Source organism: Natrix helvetica (genome assembly GCF_964273705.1).
Source record: "Natrix helvetica genome assembly, chromosome: 1".
Classification (NCBI taxonomy): domain Eukaryota; kingdom Metazoa; phylum Chordata; class Lepidosauria; order Squamata; family Natricidae; genus Natrix; species Natrix helvetica.
The window spans coordinates 313,956,952-313,978,081 of record NC_138548.1 but is presented as its reverse complement, the minus strand read 5'-3'; the positions used below and the strand labels follow the sequence as shown (position 1 = coordinate 313,978,081).

At 37.6% G+C, this 21,130-nt stretch overlaps 1 protein-coding gene across 5 annotated transcripts in view; it reads right to left on the bottom strand.

The window, feature by feature from the left end:
• The window catches only part of PLXNA1 (plexin A1), a 434,540-nt gene that overhangs the window by 26,117 nt on the left and 387,293 nt on the right, over positions 1–21,130 (bottom strand). For all 5 annotated transcript variants that reach the window (XM_081965343.1, XM_081965340.1, XM_081965344.1 and 2 more), the window contains exons 22-25: positions 17,381–17,637; positions 12,345–12,411; positions 2,848–2,994; positions 912–1,071 (exon numbers count right to left, since the gene is read on the bottom strand). In XM_081965343.1, the coding sequence (XP_081821469.1) occupies positions 912–1,071; positions 2,848–2,994; positions 12,345–12,411; positions 17,381–17,637 (631 nt within the window). The remainder of the gene's footprint in view (positions 1–911; positions 1,072–2,847; positions 2,995–12,344; positions 12,412–17,380; positions 17,638–21,130) is intronic.

Below are 21,130 nucleotides of genomic sequence, written 5' to 3'. Positions count from 1 at the left end.
TCATAGTTTGCTAAGAAAATACTAGGGATGTGCCAAATGGGAAGAGACCTTTCCAGAGAATTCCAGAATGTTCCATTTTCTTCTGAATAATGAACCTTTTCCAGACAGTGCCCTTCTTGGAGACAATTCAGTAGTTTGGGAAGTAAATCTTTCTGTGCTACAGCATGTGCCTTCTCGAACAGCATCCTTTTAACAATTTGCTTGACCTCCACACCCAATTCTACTTGCCTTCAAGACCCCAAAACATGACTTGTTCTTTAGAGCTTGGCATAGGGACCCTCCAGATAGGTTTTTTTTATTTACTCTGACCAATTTTTATATAAAATTGCTTTTTCAATTTTTAATTCTGTAAAATACACAGAGTAATTTTTGGGCAGCCTGGAAATTCGATGGATGGAAAAAAATAAATAAACAAATGATCTTCTAGAGAACCATACCAATTTGTAGCTGTTGCATATTTGCCTATTCTTCCTCATATAAAACAGATCCATTTATAAAAATACTATCAATTGAGCTGCCAATAACTAAATAACTAAATAACCAACCCTGTCTCTTTTCAGCCCCTGCCTATTCCCCTGAGTCATTAGTTTGAAATTAGCATCAAGTTTGTTAGTTTTAAAATGTGGCCTTAGAACATAGAGGGAGGTATCTATCAACAAGTATAGAAGGTCAGGTGTGAAGGGAACTGTGGGAAAAAGAAAGTAAAATGGCTACATTTATACATACAGGTGGCAAAGATAAAGAGTAGCTTCTGAAGCAGCCACATGAGCCTGGAAAAGCATGCAGCTCCTTTAATGAAGTAAAAGGAATTATTTTGAAGCATCTTTTCTTTTGAAGTTTTATAGCCCTTATGTCATGATTATAATACGAATCCACTGTTTATCCTAACCACACAAGAAATCATTTCTCACCCAAGTCCATGTCTCCTGCTTTGGGTCTTTGGGAATATGGTACTCCTTTGTACACAGCATCCAACAGCTTTTCCTTCACTTGTGTGATGGTATCACAATTTAGGACCTTGACTGGAATTTCAGGAGCATTTTCATTTTCAGGGTTCACACAGTTTAGTGTCTGTATAAAAGGGAAGAATGAAAAAAGCTTAACTGCATTCTTTCTTTTTTAATGATTGCTTTAGTTTTAAACAGTTTTTTGTAATATGAAAACTTGGTTTTGTAGGGCATCATGAAAATTTCAAAAATAAAATAAATATAAATACATTTGTGTAGAGGAATGCTCTGCATAACATTACAGCTTTCCTCAGATGAAACGGATGACAGGAAGGGCTGTCATTAAGCTGTCTTGAAACACATCGCTCCACTCTAATTAGGAAGGAAATCCGAGGGAGAAGCTTGTTGCAGAATGTTCTCATTTGAAAATAATAGGGAAAATCATAGCTGACATAGATCACCTGGTTGCAGCAGAAGGTTCAAAGTCCAACTTTAAGCATTTCTGAATAGGAGAATCTCCAGTCTAAAAGCCTGAAGTAATGAGTCAACTATCCTAGAATGTACAGGCCAATGACCTGACTTAGTAAAAGGCAATATACTTCTATATCAAGCCATGAATGATGCAGATGCTATTTAAACCTAGCATCTCTATTTGTCATGGTTCATATTCCTGGAGAAGAAAATAGTTACTAAGTTTCTTACATGTGGCACAAAGGAAGAGGTCCCCCCCCCCTTTTGATTTAGGAAGAGAACTAATATTAATATTAGAAAAGAACTATTGTTTATAGCCCACTGGGGCTTTAAAGGATGCTGTGTGTCTATATTTTAATGCCATTTTTTTCTTCTTCCAAGGATTCAGACTATAACTTTAGTACTAGGGACTAATCCAATGTTTCTTAAAGTTCAAGCATCTTTGAGAGATGTGAGAATTCAAAAGTATTTGCCAGTCTTTGCTGAAAAATTATTTATTTACCGTATGGCATCTACAGAGAACATGCAAATACAAATTTAATTTAAATAAAGTACATATCAATATAAATATGGATCTATGCATCCATATCCATATCCATGTAGGTAGGTAGGTAGGTAGGTAGGTAGGTAGGTAGGTATAGATAGATAGATAGATAGATAGATAGATAGATAGATAGATAGATAGATAGATAGATTCCTGTGAATTTTACTTCGCTAGTCGTTGTAGACTATGGGAGTGGTGCTCATCTCCATTTTAAGGCCATTGAGCCAGAGTTGTCTGAAGATGTTTCTGCAGTCATGTGGCCAGCATGACATTACAGAGTGCTGTTACCTTTCCCACCATAGTGATACCTATTTATCTACTCGCATTTTCATGCTTTCAAATTGCTAGGTTGGCAAGAGCTGGGGTGAGGACAGGAGTTCACCCCATTGTGTGGCGCTTGGGTCTCAAACCTGGGCTGCTGGCTTTCCAGCCGACAAGCTTCATGTCTTAACTGCTGAGCCACCATGCTCCACACACACACACACACACACACACACACACACACACACTCCCATAGGACTGCAATGTTATAATTGCAGATGTTATAATTCAATATCTAAAGAAGCCGAAAATTATTCAACATTAAAATACCATCAAACCCCACAATGTTAGCAGCAGCAAACATGCCAATTTTAATTTTAAATATAAAATTAATTTTAAATATACTGTAGTAAATATAGTATAGTATGTATCAATAAATATAATCCATTGAATATATTCTCACCTCTCATTCTATCCTACCTCCTTCTCTTATTAATGGTCTTGATGAAGGAACAACTACCGTGTTAATTAGAGATCCTCCCCTCCCCCCCAGCAAAGTATTATCAGAAGGACTAACTCAGAGGACTAAGACTCCATGCTAGTTAAATTCCCACTGTTACTAACCAACATTTTGTAGTCAATTTGTTGCCGGATGAGCTTGTCTTCACTCAGGGAATAGCGGGCTTCTCCAGTGATTGCATCTATAGGCCCCTTCTCCATCTGTTGTTTGATGGCACAATACAACATGAACAGAGGTTCACCTGCACACTCCTGAAGAAAAGAGAAAGAGAAAGAAGGGCAGTCAATATAACATTAATGCTTCATTTCCAAAATAACTTGCATAGGTATGTACGAGAAATACTGTAGTTGCTATTCTGGTCTTTTAGACGACTCTGCATCAAAGGCTGATTTTATTAGCCATTATTTCATGTTCAATTAAATGATTATTTTACAGGATGCTTGCTGCAGGATAAAAGGTATGTACACAGAAATGACCGGGAATGGGCATGGTCAGGATTTTGTTAGTTATTAATTCAATACTCTATTGTCTCCAAAAGTAGCTCTATTTGCTTTGGTAAGATTTCTCTTTCTCCCTCATCCAAAATAGTAGCTGCTTATTCAGTCTTAAACTTTTAAAAAGAAAAAAAAACTTTACACTATTTGGAATATGCAATTCCTGACTTCTCTCTCTCACACACACACACTCTCTCTCCCTTCCCTCTGCCTCCCTCTTTTTACAAAATGGCATGCAAACAACAGTTTCAAGAATTTCACTGAAGGTCATTGAGCTCCACGGATTGTAACTTAATAATGGCAAACCAAGATAAAGATTCAATATTTTAAGTTCAAATGAAGACCCTTTCAGAAAATTTGATTTAACAAGAGATTTAAGTGAAGAGCAATACACAATTATTTGAAGGCTATATTTTCTATGGCATCTTTATAACTAAAATCCTCAGAGAATCTAGGAAGCATCATTTCTGGCACAGATTCTATTATTTCTAGAGCTTTAAAGACGGCAGCCCAAACCTGGCTTGGTTTTGAAAACACATTAAGAGCCTTGCTTCTGAGCTGTTTGAAGAGGCTATAGGCTTTTTTTAAAAAAATGAAAGAGGTAAGATTGATTGAACAACCACTGATTTTTTTTGTATTGGTGTAGGTAGTATACCACACGTATTTTAAGCAATACAGATTACACAAGCTATGCAAGGAAATAATAATTTTGATAGGGCAACGGCAACAGCCCAATGTATCCTCAGCCAATTGGCACCTCAGTCAGAACTTGCTCCTTAAGAAAAGAACAGATGCCATCAAATCATTCTCTTATTTTTTCACATTCAGTTACAATCTCTAGGTAAAATAATTAAGGTATGCAGATTTAGCTCCAGTTTGTTTCTTAAATATTTTATTGCTAGAAGCTTCAATATCTTCTCCAAATTTCTCAACTCAATTGTGAATTTTCCCACTCCCAATATCCTACATTAATCTGTATTTCAATTAACTTCTGTAAATTTCCTTTATTCCTTAAAAATGTTTTTAGTCGTGCTGCTAGATTCCATATTTGATAGTAATGAGATCAATTAGACAATCATCTGAAGGTTTGAAATAAATGCTTCCTGTTGTTTCCTCTATAGCTCCTAGTTCATTTCTCTAGGTGTCCTCTGCTGTTATTATATAAAAAAGCAAATACATAATCAATGAGTCAGCTTCCCTGCACTGATAAAAGCAACACAATTTACTCTACTGTGAAAGAGGCAACCTTATCTATGTCCTGCTTTTTTAGAAGTGTAAGAAAAATAAAGTACTGAGATTTCAGTTCAGGGAGATGTACTAGGTCACAGTGCTTAGATGAAAGGGGGGGAAATTAGAAATTTTGAAGGGTACAGTATTATGCAATAAAGATATTTGACAAGGGGCTGGATTGTTTATGAGAGAAAGGAGTAGCAATGAAGAGTTTAAAATGATTAGGCTAAGAGAGACATTATTCAAAGGAGGAAGAGAACTACTCCAAGAATTGCCATCTGGGAAGGGAGACATGGTCTCCAACATTTACAGATTATTATAGATCTGATCTATAATGCTGCTACATTCTTAATTCCCAAAATATTTCAGGACCGTGAACAGCTCCAAATTATGAGGTGTTAGGAACCCTGGGGCAATATTCTACATTACCTCTATGGAGTCTCCTCTTATTCCGGTGGCCACCAGCACAACAAATTCTACTTTGGTGCAAAGTGAGCCCGCTCTTCTGTCACCATATGCTGTTAGCATCTCGTTAGCATCTGCAGTAATTAAAGAGACAGCTGCTAACGAGCAGGAACAGGCATACATCATCCCTAGACCTTCCGACAACACGCCTGTCTTTGAAATTATGTTTCATTTGCAAACTTGGCTTCATTAAGTCTGCTTGGGGGGAAAATGTGGGTGCTGCGCTGTTTATTAATAACTGTCTTGTCTCCTTGTAACGCACAAGCCAAATGATGACCGTCCGTTAACAGGCACACATGGCAACTATGATCCATCCTAGAAAAATGCTCCCATTTTAGTCCTTCTCTCTCCTTTCAGGTGAAGCCAAAAATATAAAGTTTCTTCCCAGGCAGTTTTTGATTGCTCGTAAAAGGTCTCTGCGAACCGCTCAACCACAAAGATGCAAGTCTAGGCAGAAGATAAATTGAAGATGGCTCCTTGGTCACATCTCGTTTGTCTATTGTGTTTGCCTGGCATATCGTTTTCTACCACTTGCAGTCAGCTGACAAGCCATGCATTGCTTTGGGGCTGCTTGTGCCTGCCTTTTCATCAGGGCTGTTTAAAGTGCTCATAAGAGCAGTGGATTGCTTGTTCAAAAGCACCTCTGAGGACTAACCCATTTGCCATTCTTATTCTAGAGAGACTCGAGAGATATTATGTATCGTGCAATGGGCAATAAAAGGAAGACTTCTGCAAGTTCTTAAAAGCTCGGGATTAACCTGTTAATTACTTTATATTTGCTAACTGATGTTGGGCTTTCTGACTCTCTCAGCCGTACTTGGATATCTACCTCTATCAAGCAACAGTGGAAGAACTTTTTAACAAAAAGTAAATTAGTGGATTTGGTATTTGTTTTCAGTGGGAGGTGGCAGTACTTGACATAGGCTTAAAAAGCAGCGTGGCGTTTCAAACTAACAGGGATTAAGCCATATAAAATCAGGCCATTGCATCCACCTAGAAAGCCAACGTGGTTGGCTTTCATCAATTCAGCCTTATGCCAAATAATGTATTAGCCAGGTCTTTGTTATTCATGGATAGTTACCACACAATGACTCCAGATAACCCATTTTGGCATTTGGTTTTTTTGATTAGTTTTCCAACATCAAAAAACAGAATTGCTTTGTCTGTTCTAATGAAAGATATACAGACTAAACAGGATGGTTACCAGAATGTATTGCATACCTCACTAACCCTGTCCATATCAGACTTCCCTGGAGGCGTTTTAAGTTCTGTTCATGAATGGCCAAACTGGTCCTGGCTTTCTCTTCCAAAGATTAATGTCTTAAGTTCAACTATGCAGAACTGTCAGTAGCTTCAGAGGCTGCTATAGTTTCCAGGGTACCAATTAGGTCATTTTAGATACTGGTTTTTATAATCATTTTGGGCACAGCTTAACCACAGGCAGCCTGTTTGAAAAACTAGGTATGTTTCACAAACAAACTAAAATAATAAATAAATTAATCCATTCAGAGCACAATATGCTGCTATGATAGGAGCATAACCAAACCAAAGGGAACCCACTAAAGCTCAATTCACTGAGTTTAAAGTAAAAGGTAAAAGTTCCCCTTGCACACATGTGCTAGTCGTTCCTCGCTCTAGGGGGCAGTACTCATCTCCATTTCAAAGCCGAAGAACCAGCTCTATCTGAAGATGTCTCCATGGCCAAGACTAAATGCCAAAGGCACATGGAATGCTGTTATTCACCAAAGGTGGTTCCTATTTTTTTACTTGTTTTTTTTTTTTTTACATGCTTTCGAACTGCTAGGTTGGCAGAAGTTGGGACAAGTAACAGGAGGTCACTGCGTTACGGGGCACTAGAGATTCGAACCACTGAACTGCTTACCTTTCTGATCGACAAGCTCAGCGTCTTAGCCACTGAGCCACTCACCGTGTCCCACTCACTGAGTTTACCTCCCTTTAAATTCTAAATTCTGCTTCAGGGTTCTTAGAACTCTAAATCCCACTTTTTTCTTCACATAAGCATCCACCATCATTTTGTTAAAAGGGGGGAAATATACCCTGATATCTTTAGGCAAGCAGCCATGTTTTATAACAACCTCAAACCTTTCTCTCTATTTCTGAGCAGCAGGGATTAAGTGCTGATCAGCAACATTAGAAATAACACTTCATAACTGAAGAGGGAGATAGCGGCCAATACATGTCACAGACACCACTGCTCGACTCTGCATTCAGGTATACAGCACTTTCCTCTAGGGTCATGAAAAAAATTGCTGCTCAATCTTCTAAGGACACAGATCTAAAAATTCCATTATGTCAAATGATTAGGAATCCTCCTACAGACAATATAGGATGAATTTTATAAAATGAGTTCATGGTTTCAAGCTCACTTCATCTAGAAAAGGAACCAAAGACAAAAATAAAATGAGGAAAAATCCTATGGACAGCTTGCTATTGTGTTTATAATGATGTCTACACAATGCTGATGATTCCTACCCCAAATACAGTTAAGTGTAGCTTTTTATGGAACAGCTACCTGCTAACCTAGTGTCCCTCAGTAGTGAATAGTTACATTCACTAGGAACTCGGTGAGTTGTAATCCAATATAGGTGGAGAGCACCATGTTGGAGAAAGGAAGAATGAACTGAAACTATAGGACTCAGTGGGATGTATGAGCTTGGCATGGGAATGCCTGTGCATATGCAGAGGCCTGAGGCAGTATAGCTAATGCTCACACAGTGTCTTATTGATGAGATTTAGCTCATCAGGCACCTAATATTGTGCATTTTTCAATGCTTCTCTTTATCTGTTTCCCTAGGATGGCTCATTAGGATGCTGATAAATGGCTCTTGAGGCCTCAACAAAACCACCAGTCCCAGGGCTTGCTGATTTCTTATTCCCACCTTTTCTGCAGCTGACAGCTAAATGGGAAATGCGGGAGCGAAGAAAAAGTATGTTGTTCTCATCTCTCTGTGGGATTGAATCAATGCATTATTTTGGCAAGCTAGCTTTTCTCTGTTTCACAGGCCTGGATGTGGTCACAAGGGAATATATAATCCCACGTGACCCACACAGTTATACCTTTGGGAATACTTTCCCCCAATTTGATGACAGAATAGCCAGCAAGACTATAAATGCAAATTTGCCCTGTGGCATCCTGTATGAAAAGTCAGAGAGCTTCTGAGAAAGCCATCCTTGGCACTGCTGTTCTGATTGTCAGTCAATTGTGGGCTCAAAGATATGCGCCCCCCCCCTGAAGATCAGAGCCCTGTCAGCATCCCCCCAGTGACACGTTTTCATGAAAATCTGCTGTATACGTGAAAATATAGATATTTTTACTTGCTTGATTGGCCTGCACAAGTTTGGGCTAAGAGATTATAAAACAAAACCCACTGACATCCTGCTTGCTTGCAAAGCCATTTCTAAATATCTTAACTGTGCCCTCTTATTTGACAAATATTTGCAATATTCGCCCATTAAAACCTCTCAGAGGGGAGAAAAAAGAGAGAGAGAAAGGAAAGAAGATGGATCTTTTCTTTCTTAATACATCAGAAACCTGATTGGCAAGGCACATTTGCCTAACATTTTAGCTGAGGCATATGTTCCCAAGACTTGGGAAATCACTCTTACTTTTTCCTCTTTTTTTATACCACAAGACCTGTAACACACTTTTATTACGTCCCTACAAATGCCCCCGCTGTTATTGCATGGATCTTTTCTCCAGACATTAGTTTATGAGAGCTGTTGTTTGAAACATTACTCTTTTCTACTGAAAATCCTCAGGTATATAGGGTGTAAAGATGACAACGGGTGATGGATTAGGAAAAGCTGGCCCATTTTTGACCAATCTGATTTTTGTTTCTTTATTTTAACTGTCTGGTTTACTATAGCTCCCAGGAAAATAAATCCAAGTACCAGCAACATGACTGATAGCCCCATGGTGGTGAGCTAAGTTTTGGAACTTGACAACTGCAATCAGGGGAAATCTGTGAGAAATTCACAACTTGGAAATACATTTTACCTATTTCAGGAGTTTGGTGGATCAGGATATATTTGAAAGAAGTGGAGATGTACCCATTATTCTTAAAAAACAACAACACCAGAGCAGCTATTAGAACATTCCAAAAACAATGTGAGGCATATTTTCCAGACTGCACTATATTTCATTCTCCTTTGTTTGAATCCTATGCTGAAGCACAGTATGTAATAAATTGTAAGTCATGATTGTATTTATGGTTTCTACATTTAATATACAAAGTATGGTAACAGCACACTTGTGCTAAACAATTTCTCCCTGACAGGAGAAGTAAAACTTATCATCAGCTTCAGATAGTACATATAACTGAGAATTTGCTGCATTTGTACTACCAGTGTAATATAAACAGGTTTCTGTTTTTTTGCTAAGTTTCCACTAATCTTTATTTTATTTATTTATTTCTTAGATTTTTAGACCACCCCCTCTCCCAACAAGGGACTCGGGGCGGTGTACAGTCAATGCAAATAAAATACAGTCGTAACAATAAAATACATTTAAAATACATTTGGAGGGGGAGATAGACTGTACAAGAAATAAATTATTCTAAAACCCTAAAAACATCCCAATTAAAACCCCAAACCCAATTAAAATAAATCCCCGGGAGGTAAAACTAAGAGAGTGCCAGGCCAGCTGATTGAAATAGGTGAGTCTTTAACTTTTGACGGAAGGAGCGGAGGTCGGTGGTAGTTCGAATGTCAGGGGGGAGGTCATTCCAGAGGGTTGGGCCCATCACAGAGAAGGACCTACTCCTAGGTGTCGCCCGTTGGCATTGCCTAGCGGACGGCACCAGGAGGAGCCCCTCCCTGTGTGAGCGGATAGGTCGCAGGGACGTGTGTGGTAGGATGCGATCCTGCAGATAACTAGGTCCTATGCCATGGAGCGCTTTAAAGATGGTGATCAATACCTTGAAACGCACCCGAAAGGCCACAGGTAGCCAGTGCAGCTCGCGCAGGAGAGGTGTTACGTGGGAGTAACGCGTACTCCCCATAATAACCCGCGCGGCTGCGTTCTGAACTAGCTGCAGTCTCCAGATGCATCCCAAGGGAAGCCCCGTGTAGAGGGCATTGCAGTAGTCCAGGCGAGACATCACCAGCGCATGAGTGACCATGCGCAGGGCACTCCGGTCCAGTAGGGGGCGCAATTGGCGCACCAGGCGAACCTGGTGGAACGCCCCCCTTGCCACGGCTGCCACATGGTCCTCCATTGACAGCCGGGCATCAAGGAGGACGCCCAAATTGCGCGCCCGCTCCACAGGGGACAGTTGTTCGCCCCCTATGGTCAGAGATGGAGTCAGCTGGCTGAACCGAGGTGCCGGTACCCACAGCCACTCGGTCTTGGAGGGGTTGAGTTTGAGTCTGTTGTCCCCCATCCAGACCCCGACGGCTTCCAAACACCGGGACATCACTTCGACAATCCTTTGTGCAGATACTCATGTTCCATGACTTCACCACCATGGATCAAACAAGTCAGTCCCTTACTTGGTTCCGGCCAAATATTATACTGTGTAAAAAACACAGCCAGAATAAAATAAATTGTGTAGTTATATTTGCATAATTTAAAACAACAATATCAGAAAATATGTTTAAGGTAAAGGTTCCCCTCGGACATACGTGCTAGTCATTCCTGACTCTAGGGGGTGGTGCTCATCTCCGTTTCAAAGCCGAAGAGCCAGCGCTGTCTGAATACATCTCCGTGGTCATGTGGCTGGCATGACTAAATGCCGAAGGTGCATGGAACACTGTTACTTTCCCACCAAAGGTGATTCCTATTTTTCTACTTGCATTTTTACATGCTTTCGAACTGCTAGGGGGGCAGAAGCTGGGACAATTAACAGGAGCTCACTCTGTTACGTGGTGCTAAGGATTCGAACTGCCGAATTGCCAACTTTTTTGATCGATAAACTCAGTGTCTTAGCCACTGAGCCACTACGTGTTTAAAGAGATGCAAAAGTCTGTTGCTCTTATTCTTTTGCAAATTATTATACATTCTACAGCAACATAGAAATTTTCAAGGATACAGGATGTCCCTAGAAGCAAGGAGTGGAATGCCTGTGACCAATGGTATTAAGTTCCTTCCAATTGTGATTGCTTGCCATCTGCATAGCTTTCTACTTATTCTGGAAAGCAGCCAAGCTTCCTTTATTTTAACAAGGGATGGTATTCTTCAAAAAGCAGCTCTACTCTGTGCCATAGCAACTCACTGAGTAAAACTCTGGCAAAACCCTATTATTTAAGCATCACTTTTGATTCATAGATCTGTAGCTGCCATTAACCTAAGATTCCTTCTGTGCCTCAAAATTCCTTTAACACACCATATGCACCAAAACTATAGTTTTAAGTTTATCTGTGATACAGCAGTTCAAAGCTATACTTCAGGCAATATTAAAAACATTCTCTGTGCTGAGAGAATCAGAATTTTATTCATGCCTACTGATTTTCCTAGGGAAAACTGAACCAATGGTAAATATTACAACAGAGAATAATGACATGCTAAGTGATTATCAAAAGAAAAAACACCCGTCAGCAGGACCACAATACTACCATAAGAATCCTATACATTATTATTATAACTCTGGCTCCACAGTTTATTGAGAGGTTGGTGTGGTGGAATGTAGTCTGGATTCCCAGGAGAGAGGAGGCACATTCCAGAGGAACAAGAGATAGTAAAGTGTAAATAGTTTGGTTGGGAGGAAGCGAGTCAAGACAGTTTCTATCTAGAAGTTCTCAGAGTGCATCTTTAATGATGCAAATAATTGTTTCACTTTGACAAATTTTCTGTCAAAAGGTGACAAACAATAATGGAAATTGCTTAGAAATAACTCTATGTTTCCTTTTGGTTTTTTTTTGGGGGGGGGCTGAGAGGGTCACTTTTTTCTTAAATTAATATATGTATTTTACCTAAATAAATTCTCAATAGTTCTCTTTTCCATGTGTATTTAATATATCCATCAATGCCTCAGATGGATTCAAAACAATCCATGCCTTTGCACCAACCAATTCTTAATGAAGATAAAAAAAGTTGGGAAAATGGATTTTTTTAAAAATCAAAGCAGAACCTTCACATTCCACCAAGTGAAAAGGATTTTAAAATAATATATTGAACATTTTAAACATTTATAGCATTAGGTTTTATAACAAAAGGTTTTAGCAAGGATGGAAAACAGCTCAATGTTGTTATTCTTTTTGCAGAAAATGAAATCTCAGTTGGACTTAGTGTAGTACCAGCCCTCAGAAATCAGAGGGCTGAATTCTTGATTCACACAGAGTATTTTAGCCAAATATACTGTCAACCTCCAACAGATAAAAGATTCTGTCAAATGAGCGTCTCAGTCCTTCTCCCAGGCACTCTTAGTGTGGCTCACAGAATGTAACATTCTTACCTTTAGGAACTTATACAGAAGGAATGTGAACCAGTTGGTCAGCATTTTTTCAGCTACCGACTCAGTCCTGTAAGAAAAATAGAAAGTAAATATGATGACAGAAAAATTCAGAATTCTCCGATCCCTCGGAGTCTTAAAACTTTTAGTTATTTATCTTAAAGACTTAAACAGTCAAATTTTGAAAGGCAATAGCTTTAAAACAAAAAGGAATACTGAGGTTATTATGTAACATTAAAAGATAGTCTTAATTAGCCAATTGCAGTTTGGCTCGTTCAGTCCATTCCAGTGAAACAGGATCCTCTCTCTATAAGCTACATATTATTTGGAATAAAAAAGTTCCAGTCTACCATCATCAAATCTTCCAGAGTAATATAGGGTACATGAGAGGATCCATAGAATGTTGTAATTCAGAACACAATTTATGCATCTTCTGATCAATTCATTAGAAACAGAAAGCAGAGATGAAGGAAGTCACATTTACAAGTTTTCTATAAATTCTACACACTTACACCTAGTTAACAATTGTAGTAAAAAGTAGTTAGCTGCAGAATTCAGACAAATCCTGAACAAATTTAAAATTCTTTTGTAAAGCAGCGAAATATTTCTGTTGGAAAAGCCACAAATAAGGTTATTAATGTTAATGTGATTAACAAGATAGCAACCATGTACATTAAGTATCATGTGGTCTGTCCAATGGTCACTAAGAGGAACCTTCCACCTAGAATACAACACTAATAACAGAGGGCAAAGTATAAGTATGAAATAGTAATGAAGGATGGGTAGATTCTTCCAGTTCTCAAAATCCATCTTTGTTTCTTAGAAACAATCAAAGGAATTTAAATCAATTTGCAAAATCCAGATAGGGACACTATCTCCCTTCTGGCTCTTGCGTGTGTGTGTGTGTGTGTGTGTGCGCGCGCGCATGCATGTATATATATACACACATATATATATACATACATACACACACACTGTGTGTATATATATATATATATATATATATATATATATATATATATATATATATATATATATATATATATATATATATATATATATATATATATATATATATATATATATATATATATATATATATATATATATATATATATATATATATATAAAAGTGACACATCCAAAGGACACGTGGGTTAAAAAGCTCATAAGGCATCAAGTGAGTTAAGAAGCTTAAGTGTTTACAACAGAGATATGAATATGTCTCTGTTGTAAACATTAAGATTAACATATTTATCAAACATTTAAACTATGCACATTTATTCAGCATGAAAAAATGCAGGTGGTTCTGATTGAAATTCTTTCTTTATACTTCTTTTTGACTGCTCCATCTATTAATCATCAGCTCAGCTATTTCATATTCAAATGATCACAAAAGCACAAGCAACTCTAATGACCTCAAGAAGGTAACAGCTTTTTCATTGCTATAAGGAAACAGGGGAAGAGTAGTATTGAAAAATAACAAAATCACCACAATCTAAATTCCAATTCTCTAAGTCTAGAAGCTACATGGATTCTGAGTAGTCTACGTAACACAAAGGAATATCAGGCAGAAAGGAACAGTTAAGTAACACAGATTGTTCTGAACAGAACAGGACTATGGAAAATGTTATTTCCTGACCACCTTCTGCCTTCTGCCAAATGAAGACAATATCTTCACATTTTGGCTTTCTGCCTATTATATCCCTCCTTTGCTTTCCTCACAAAAATAAACCTGGTAAATTGTGACAAGGGTAGAAGTGGGAATTGTTGGATTCAAATTTAAACACAAATGACCTAATTTCTACTTCCCTACTAGTAGATATTCTAAATAAATCCCTCTCCTTCCCTTCTGGTATGCAGCCTGGTTATAAGATAAAGAATGACAGCTTGCATTCAGCATGATAGAAACGCTAGTGTGGAAAAAATGTGTGTCCCTAAAAAAAAAGGGGGGGGGCAGAAGTCTGAAATAGCCCAGATACTTTTATAAATCTAATTGTTGGAATAAACTTGGCTCTGAGTAAAAATAACAATATTCAGGTTTCTGCCACTGTTCTGAGATCGCTTTCTGTAGTCAAGGCTTAATTATTAGATTGCCATATGTCCATAGGACTACATTATATAATAGAGATTTCACAGAACATGCGTGCTAAGGCTTGGTGTAAAGGCAAAGTTTGGCTTGAGAATAGCTCAGAGGAAGAAACTTCATCATTTCCTATGCAGGAGGTGATACAGAGAAAGTCTATAAGATCAGGACTGGGGAAATAAACTTTATGAATGCTACTATACATACACATACAGAGACCACATTATTTATTTATCTGCCAAAGTTGCATGCATGCATGCATACATACATACATATATACATACATACACACACACACACATACATACACACACACATACATACACACACACACACATATGAAAAAACCAGCCTGAAGATGGCGAGTGACATCTCGCCGAAACGTTGCCAAGACAATCTCAATCTTACATGGGAAAAGACCTGAATACAACAAGACCAGCATATATATCGGAGCTGCGGTCTTTCTATAAATCTTGGTGGGGGTGGGGGTGGAGTGCTGGTTTTGTTTCAGTAAGTGGAATGGTTGGTTGTGTTGTTGTATCATGATTGGTAGATTGGTGCTGATTGGTGCTGGCTGTGTGCCCATGTTGTTTCATGTTGTAATGGCCTGGATGGTGGGTGGGGCTCGTGTGTTGTCTAGGGCTGGTTTCCAGATGTCTGGTAGGCAGGAGGTATCGTCGCGTTTATTCATGTTGTGGGGGTGTTTCTCTATTTCGATGGCTTCCATAATTATTCTCTTGTTGTAGTGTTCTGTTTTGAGATTAACCTGGTTCCTTCAAAATTAATTTCATGTCCTGTAGCTCAAAATTAATTTTGAAGGAATAATTTTATAGGATCCCTATGGCATCTTATATTAGTAGCTAGTACCTATCAACTACTGTATAATGCTACAAGAAAGTCCCTGTCCAAAGATCTTTAAAACCTAGCTGGTACATACCATTAGTAAAATGTTCAGACCCCAGCCTCTTCAGTGATAAACTGATAATGAAGTTGGCAGAATTCACAATGTGGGCTTACTTTACACATTATCTTTGGGAGGCATATATTTTTACAGACTTAAGAAAGGATAATATATGTGATTATATCTAGAAGCCAGAATTCACTGATATTTCCCCATTAAAAGTGTAGCAAAGAATCATTTGTCCCAATGTAATAGAATAAGAAACAGTACCAAGTTCTAAAAGAAATCCTTCTAATGTGTAATCATATCTCCATCCCCAACTTTGGTGTATTTCTTCTGTTTTCCTTCTTTTAAAAATGTGCAAAAATAGCCATTGTCTTAGTAATGTCAGACTGGTACATCCAGCTAATGGAAATATTATATGTGACAGTTCAGATTGCCATAATTAAATTACTATTTGAAGTAGCTGACACATGTCTTCAAACACTCAGACATATGAATTAAGTGCATGCATGAGAAGACCCGTTTGGCAATTCTACTATTTGATATGTCCATTACATGTTTATGAACATGAATCTATCTTACTGTATGCACATGACAATATTCTTTTCAAACATGTTTTTGTACAACAAATAAAACTACTATTTCATCTGTGAACTGATCTAAAGCCTAAGTCGATAAGAAAATTAACCTTTGCAAAAGTGGCTTGTTAAAAGCTCAAGGAAAGGAACTTTGTGAATATATATTTTAGTACACATTTAATAACAGCTAGTATATTTTTCAGAATGCATTGGACTATAATTCAGTAAACCTATCTGGCTAAGGTTTAAAAACCTGATGGAGCAGAACAGACACACGAAGGAAGCGGAATACATTCTTGTATTCATCTCCTGCCTGTGTTGAGATAATAAATACTCAGAAAAAAATCTGCTTATTTTATTCTGAAACAATCACTTGATAGAGGTTGAAGAAGCAGTCTTGAAGAAACAATTAGGAAAGAATAACATGGCAAAGAGAGGTCTGATGCACTGCATGCAGAAAGAAGCTGTATTCCTTTTGGACTTTTATAATAATGGCTTGCTCCCTACCAACCGTTAGAAACAAATACTACTAAAAGACAGTAACTTTGCAATGGACATTATTTGTGATGAACAAACCAACCCCTGATTTAGAGACTTTTGTAAAAATACAGTATCTATGTGGCACAGTATTGGTAACCAGCAAGATTTAAAAAAAAAAAATAGAAGAAAGGAAGGAAATAAGTTGAAAGGAGAAAGAAAAAGAGAGCAAATTGCAAAATGCTCTATTTCTTTTGTTTGCCTTCTGCTGAGTAAAGAAAAAACATCTCAAATAACAAACAAGACACAGCAGTGAGCCACTACTGCAAATCAAGCATATATTTGTCCTTTCAATGCTGTGCAATCATTTGTAGGGTCATTTTCAAAGCCTTTTAAAACTTTTTCCCCCTTTGATTTTTACATCAGATTATCATGGTCACACCTGTCCCCCACATAGAAACATTTTATTTGTTTAACAAAGCATACAATTATTCTGCAAAGAATGTTAACACAGAGTAGATGTTGTTGAAAATGGTGTATAATAATGACTTCTACATTGAAGTCTCATTTAAAAGAAATGCTGACACACTCAAATGTCTGTTCTCACATTTAACAGAAATCTGATAGGTCTGTCTACTTAAACAAACATTTCCTCCTATCTGTTTGTCACCTTGTTTTTATATCTGACTTGCAAAGATATGAAGATATTCTAGCTTCCAAGTTCCTACCATACTCATAAATGTTCACATTTATAATTGAAATACTAAAGGCCAAAAAAAAATTCCTACTTGCTCAGTTTGGTGAATATTCCATCTAATAGCAATCACTCTGTTTTTGAGAGTTACTCAGATATGAAAATCACTATTTATGGGTGACAATCTATTATTTTAGTGCTAAATTTATGGTCAGAATTGTTGAAAAACACAAAATACCCTAACTACAGCGAAAATCCACACCAATCTGTTTACTAAGAGGATCCTATATAAATGCTCACCTCCTCAAGAGCAATTTGGGATGGTTCTTGCTCTCCAAATTCTTTTCAATCAGATCTGAGAGAAGCTGTTTCAGCACTCCAGTGGCATATTCCATCTCACCCTGTAGGGCTGTCATAATTAAAGAGGCTACATTACCCCGGTCGCGCATGGAAAAGCTGCGTTGGGCCTCTAACGTTCGAATAAAAGTTAACAGGAAGTGCTTTTTGTTCAAGAGCTGCCCAAAGAGTGTCAAAGACTTCTCCACATTGGCCTGGACCTGAGGAAGAGAAAATACAGCAACTTACATCAGAGTATTTTAACGATATAGCAAGATTAGGAAAATCACATACAGAATCAAGTGCAACATTGGACAAGAAACAGACAGACACACCCATAGAGGCACAGGCCTTTAGGGAAAAAAACAAAATACACCTAGAAAAAACAGAAGATCCTACAACAGATATGCAGGACACGGGAGGGGCCGGAGCTCTGCCGGCGGGGGGAGATGGGGCAATACCAAGAAAGCTCAGATCACAAAAATGAATAAGAAAATATTTTTGACATAAACTGATCGAAAGTATTAATGGAATTAACATGTGGACTATATACTACTATGTATTAAATTGATTGAAAGTACCAATAGAATTAATATGCTGACTATATATGACTATGTATCAATGACTTCTACCCAGATGTATACTATGAGTTTGGAAGGAGGGGGCGCCTACCACACTTTGCAACTGCCAAAATTTGTATACTTTTCCACTACCTTTTCCCTTGCAAATTTTAAAAAAACCAATAAAACTTTGTTTAAAAAAAAAAAGAAACAGACAGAATCATGGAGTATAGCCAACAAATACATGCAATGACCAATAGTCACTTTTTAATGTTTATTTCTAATTATATGTGAAGACATCTTCTCTTTGTTGGAGTCTGAATTGAAATCTCAGAATTTAGTGTACAAAACATGAAGATGGCCCTTTAAATCCTTTCAGCTATGTTCCTCCACCCAATACTCAGTGAATCTACTTTTTTTCAAATACTTAACAATTTAAAAATTCCCCACTGTGTGGATATATAATACTTTGTCTCTTAATATTGTTAATTAAAAGCAGCCTATTCTAGAAATTCTGAACAGATTACTGAAGAGATATTCTCAAAGATTGCATACATGAAATATATGTAATTTATAATTTTACTTGTAGGGTTTATTTCAAATTTCCCCCAAATTTTGAGATCATGAATAAACTGATCTTGTTTGCAAATAATACTGGAATAGATCTCTCTCTTGACTATTTAGTGTTCAGTCCACTGAGCCTGTGCCTTTGTTCATGGACAAAACACAAACATTTAGGAAAGGGTCAATAAAACATAATAATTTGACTGCCGGAAAACATCAGAATTCCTTTCTGTCCTGTTTTTCAATGTAGTTGTGCACTTCTGTGCATACAAAATGTGAATAATAAAAACAGTCAAGCCAGGACAGGGTACTAAAGTGCATGGATAAGAGTTTGGAGACTCATTTAATAATGGTTAAATTCAGAGGTTTTCTCCTCTTTTTCCATCTTGTTCTCCTATTGCTCCAAATCTGATTCAAATTCCAGCCCATCCATTCACTAAATATAATATTGAAAGAGAACTGCAGGCTCACAGTCCTTTTATCTAGTATCACATCAAATTTACAGAAACAAATAAAGCTACTGTCATAGCACTCTGGGCCTATGGGACCGAAGTAGCAAAATTCAATAGCAGAGAGAACACTCTGATCCAGATAAGCATGAAGGCTGTACAAGTAGTTCCCACTTAATGACAGCAATTAGGCCAACAATTCCATCGTTAGACAGTCATTAAGTGAAACATCATGCAACCATGCCGGTCTTATGACACGGCTTCCACTGCAGTCATTAAGTGTGACATCGTGATTGGGACGTGTGTCTTACTGTCTGCTTCCCTCTGACTTCGTTGAAAGTTTGCTATGAAGGTCACAAATGGCAACGACATGACTGTGAGACGCTGCGACTGTCATATATGTGTGCTGGTTGCCAGACACCCAACTTGCAATTATATAACTATATGAGGAGGCTTTAATTATCATAGGTTCAAAGGCCGACTGTAAACCTATTTCTTTTTTCAGCACTGTCATGAGTTGAATGGCTGCTAATCAGGACAATTGTTAACTGAGGACTATCTGCATTTGGTTTTCTGCAGAGATCAACTCAAGGAACAGGTCTGAGTTCAGCCGAAAACTAATTTATTATTTAAATACTGTATTTTCATAGGCAGTGTACACTCCTTACAGTGCAATCTATCTTGATGGGACCACATAAAATGTAGAATCTATTAATGATATTTGATCAATATCAGCATATTTGTCGCAGTAAATTTAAAGCCAGGAACATACAGGGGGAAAAAAACATTATAACAGAGGATAACTCTTCTTTTAACGTTTACAATAAATTACTTGCATTGTACGATTTTCAAGAAACGACATTATTTTTAAAAAATCCCTCGCCTTACATACCATTAGATTTTAAGATTTTATCCAACAAGCGTCTTATCTCCATCCCTAAACAGGAATTGCCAAAACGCTTCCGATTTGACCTGGGACTAATTGCCAGATTCCTCCTGGCTAAATCTGAGCATAGCAAACAGCCCTACAGGAAAACCTGATCTTTTGCACTTTCTACATATGGCTCTAAATGTTACCGTCTGTCCCTGAGATTTAGCAATGGAATTGGGTCATATGGTATATCTAACCATGAAGCAGAAAATAAATTGCTAAATATGACCAGGACATCTGATCCATAGGGACTCAAGCAAAGAAATATTTCTATTTAGCTACAGTTGTCGTCTACATGGTGCCTCGATTCCATACTTATACTCATGAAATGTCTGAATAGAGGCAGAAAAGAAGCTGTATCATTTGGCCTACTGACACACTGTGCTGTCTCCATATTTTCCCAAACAGGTAACTAAAACTAAAGTTACCACCAAGGCAAACACCCACCTTCCTCTTGTGAAATAAGTGTTTCAGGGCAAAGATTTTTCATTTCATTATTCTGAAAAGTGTTTTATACTGATGGCAAAATATGAATAATAAATGAAAATTAAATAGATTTATATCCCATGTTTCATTAATACAGCTCTTGTGGATATTAAAAGCACAGAGCAAGTACTATATATCTCCTGAATCGTATATAGAATATGGATTACACATTTATACTCATATTTCTTAAAAATAAGTGTGCACAAAAGAAAATATTATCTTCAATCAAGATTATTCACCAGCTGTTACCAACGGTTATTACTGTCAACGGATTGTTTGCAATTGAGGGTACAGAGATTTGCTTAATGGCCACGCAAATCACATGAAAACATAAGACAATGGTTTGATAATTTGAGGACAATTCAAAAAATTTTTTTTTTAAAAAAATGGTATTTCAGATTGGACAAAGCAGTTGTACTTCTAAGGAATTTTCAGTGAGCCCTTTCTCCATATTTACCTCAAGAAGTGAGATTCAGAACCCAAATAAAGAATACTTGCAAGACAATCTTCTTCTGAATGTCCAACTTGCTCCCTAGAGAATCTAAACTCTCCTAAGGGATGAGTATTAGATTCAGACCAAGCCTGATTCCTGTCCCAAATGAGACACTTCAGAGATTCACCTCTCTCTAGGTTTTCTGAATTTAAAGCTGAGCCAAACAAGCTCCTCTAAGAAAGTGACTGGAGAGGAGGCATGAAGTGGAAAATAATATTGCTTCGTAGTTGG